The sequence below is a fragment of the Fukomys damarensis genome, unplaced genomic scaffold, assembly GCF_012274545.1.
Source record: "Fukomys damarensis isolate Sample0158 unplaced genomic scaffold, DMR_v1.0_HiC HiC_scaffold_3, whole genome shotgun sequence".
Classification (NCBI taxonomy): domain Eukaryota; kingdom Metazoa; phylum Chordata; class Mammalia; order Rodentia; family Bathyergidae; genus Fukomys; species Fukomys damarensis.
The window spans coordinates 47,326,206-47,329,366 of NW_022900915.1; the positions used below are offsets into that span (position 1 = coordinate 47,326,206).

At 43.2% G+C, this 3,161-nt stretch overlaps 1 protein-coding gene across 1 annotated transcript; it reads left to right on the forward strand.

Moving 5' to 3' along the window:
- Positions 1-1,363: 1,363 nt before the first annotated feature.
- Positions 1,364-2,284, forward strand: LOC104863339 (olfactory receptor 15-like). Its single transcript, XM_019207683.1, has one exon. The coding sequence runs from the start codon at positions 1,364-1,366 to the stop codon at positions 2,282-2,284; it is 921 nt and encodes a 306-aa protein (XP_019063228.1).
- Positions 2,285-3,161: the final 877 nt, after the last annotated feature.

Genomic DNA, 3,161 nt, shown 5'->3' on the forward strand with positions numbered 1-3,161 from the left:
GCCTTATGACAAAGTATCAGACTTATAGACAATCTCTATTAATGAAAAAATCTAAGACCAGCAAGTTCAATCACTATTTCAATCTCTAAGTGTGACTTTCTCCCCAACCTGCCCTTTCATTGTAGTGTGCTGATGCTTAGATTATGCATACTCTAATTTCTTAAAGTTTTATTTATTCTTTCCTAGAAGCTGCCAAACTGCAAGTGGTCATACAACTTGTACCAAAGACAAATATGCTAGACTTCTTTTACCTGGATCCATTAGCTCGGCCCTGTAAACATCTCATAACTGCTAAACTATACAATATGACTTTTGTGTTTGATTCTGAAGTTCCCTGGACCTTCTCCTCTTCCTCTTTGTGGGCTATATTGATAGCAATTCTGCTGACCTTATAATTTGGTCAATGCATTCTTAACTGTTTCTTTGGCTTTGCTTCCTCTAGACTCAAAAGCTATGCAACTACCAATATGACAGTGCCAGGCACCTATGGAAGGCCTTTAGATAGACCCTCTGTAGAGTAACTCTAACTGCTGATCACAACTATGATCCTTTTCAGCTGGAAGTAGCCAGAGCTGTCTTCAGCCTTTGCCCCCTCACAGCAGTTAGGGGTACTTCTTCAGAGGAGGAATATTGCAAATAGCTAAGTTAATTTGATATTTTGTAGGCAGTTAGACAGTGCCAGGCCAGGAGGAGCCAACTTGGAGGACAATCAAGACACATTCACTGAAGGTCAAAATTGTAAAAGTAGAGAAATTACTATACCCTTGTGCTTCTCCTTAGGATAAATATCAGTGATTGATATTCTAAATAGGTATGAATAACCTGGGTGAGAGGTCAAGCTCTTAACCCACCCTTTCCAGGAAATGTCCCTGAACCCCACCCTTACTGACAATCCTTGTACACTTGCTGAGTAAATTGCTCCCCCATTTGACCCCAATTAAATCAATATTACCTGGGTGACTGTACTGGTAATCTTATTGGTTGGTCGTGGTTTTGCCCCACTTCATTCCCACCCTGTAATTTTCCACTCGGTCTTATAGTCTTATACCATTTTGTACCCACCTCACTACATGGTTTAGCTGTATAAAACATCTTTGAGAAGTAGGGTGGGTGGACAACCCACTTTCTGGTCACCCTTTTGTCTTCCTTAGACAGAAGCTTTCTTTCCCTTAATAAATTCTTCCTACTCTAAAACACACACACACACACACACACACACACACACACACACACACACAGAGAGAGAGATTAACCACCACAGGAGAAAGTTTCAGGATGCTGCTCTAAAGTCATTGAAAGTGAAAAGTCATTCATATCATCAAATTCTGTCCCTTTCCTCCTAGGTATATATAAAGCATATACAATGGAAAGGAGAAATGTGAGCTTTCCCAACACTTTTGTCCTGCTGGGCTTCTCAGAGTTTCCCTGGCTGGAGAGGCCCCTCTCTGCAGTGGTCCTGGTCTCCTACCTCCTCACCCTGGTAGGCAACAGCTCCATCATCCTCCTCTCCCTGGTGGACCCCAGACTCCAGACACCCATGTATTTCTTCCTGGACAACCTCTCTCTGCTGGACCTCAGTGTAACCTGTGCTATTGTGCCCCAGCTGTTGGCCAAACTGTGGGGACCAGACGAGACCATTGCTGCTTGGGGATGCATCATACAAGCCTATGTTTTCAGTTGGGCAGCTTGCACTGAATGCATCCTGCTGGCCATGATGGCCATTGATCGCTATGTGGCCATCTGCAGGCCCCTCCAGTACACTCTCATCATGCGTCCCTGGGTCTGTGTGCAGATGGCAGCTGTCTCCTGGTCCAGTCGCCTGGCCAATGCTCTGCTACAGACAACACTCACCCTCCAGCTCCCCCTCTGTGGGCATCACACCCTGGACCACTTCTTCTGTGAGGTGCCTGTGCTCATCAAGCTGGCCTGTGGGGACACCTCTGCTAATGAGCTAATACTGGCTATTGGAGCCATTCCTTTTTCAGGGGTGGCTCCGTTGCTGGTGGTCATCTCCTACACCCTCATTTGTAGGGCTGTACTGAAATTGCCTTCATTTGAAGGACGGCTCAAGGCACTCAGCACCTGCAGTTCCCACTTGCTGGTAGTTACCATGTACTTTGGTCCTGCCATCTATGTGTACCTACAACCTCCGGAAAATCACACTCAGGCCAAGTTCATGTCCTTCTTCTACTGTGTTATCACCCCTGTGCTCAACCCACTCATTTACACTCTGAGAAACAAGGATGTGAAGATGGCGTGGAAGAGGATTCTGCAATCTCAGTGAGGGGTGAAGTTCTTAGATGCCAGAAGATCTCCACCTGTCTCCTGGAGCAACCACGTGCACAGCTGACAGGTAATACTGGTGTGGCTGCTTCCCCAAATGCATCCCTTTCTTTTGAAACAAAATACTTTCCTTCTCTTCATGATAAGAAATCTGGTACCTAGAGAAACCTTGTTTGCTAGAAAGCTCTGCTCCTGAAATCTCAAATAGAATAACTGTGACTTTTCTTGATCTTTCCCAAAAGTCTTGTTTCCACAGACACAATGAGAAGCATGGTCCATACCTTTATTAGAAGGGAAAACTGTAAATTAACATCTAGTGCCCCATTATTTACAGTAGTCAATGAGTAAATAAAATGTAGTGTGTATAGAGAAAGAATATAGATTAGGGAATAGAAAATTAAATTCTTGGCTGGAGATTTAGCCCAGCAGTTCTGCCACCTGCTTTGCAAACACAAGGATCGGAGTTTGATACCCAGTACCAAAAAACAAAACAAACAAACAAAAAAAAACCCAAGAAAATCAAATTCTTTCATTTCTGAAAACATCGATGGAAATGTATAACATCATAGTAAGTGAAATAAAATAAGCACAGATGACAAATACTGCATTATTCCCTCGTACATGAAGGGAAAGCCTTGGCACTTTGCATCAAGAATTATCACCAGAGCTTGCTGATTGAGGAGACAAAGGAAAAGTCATTTCAGAATACGTTCTAAGCACATCATGTGTTTGCTTTAATATATTCTTTTCACATGCTATATCTGAAGGTTAGGTAAATTCAATTTTGGGAAAAATTCACCTATCTAACTACATGAGCAACTCCAGGTCTCATCTTCAGAGGAAACAAGCTCCTTGAATATACTTTTCTTCTGAAAACG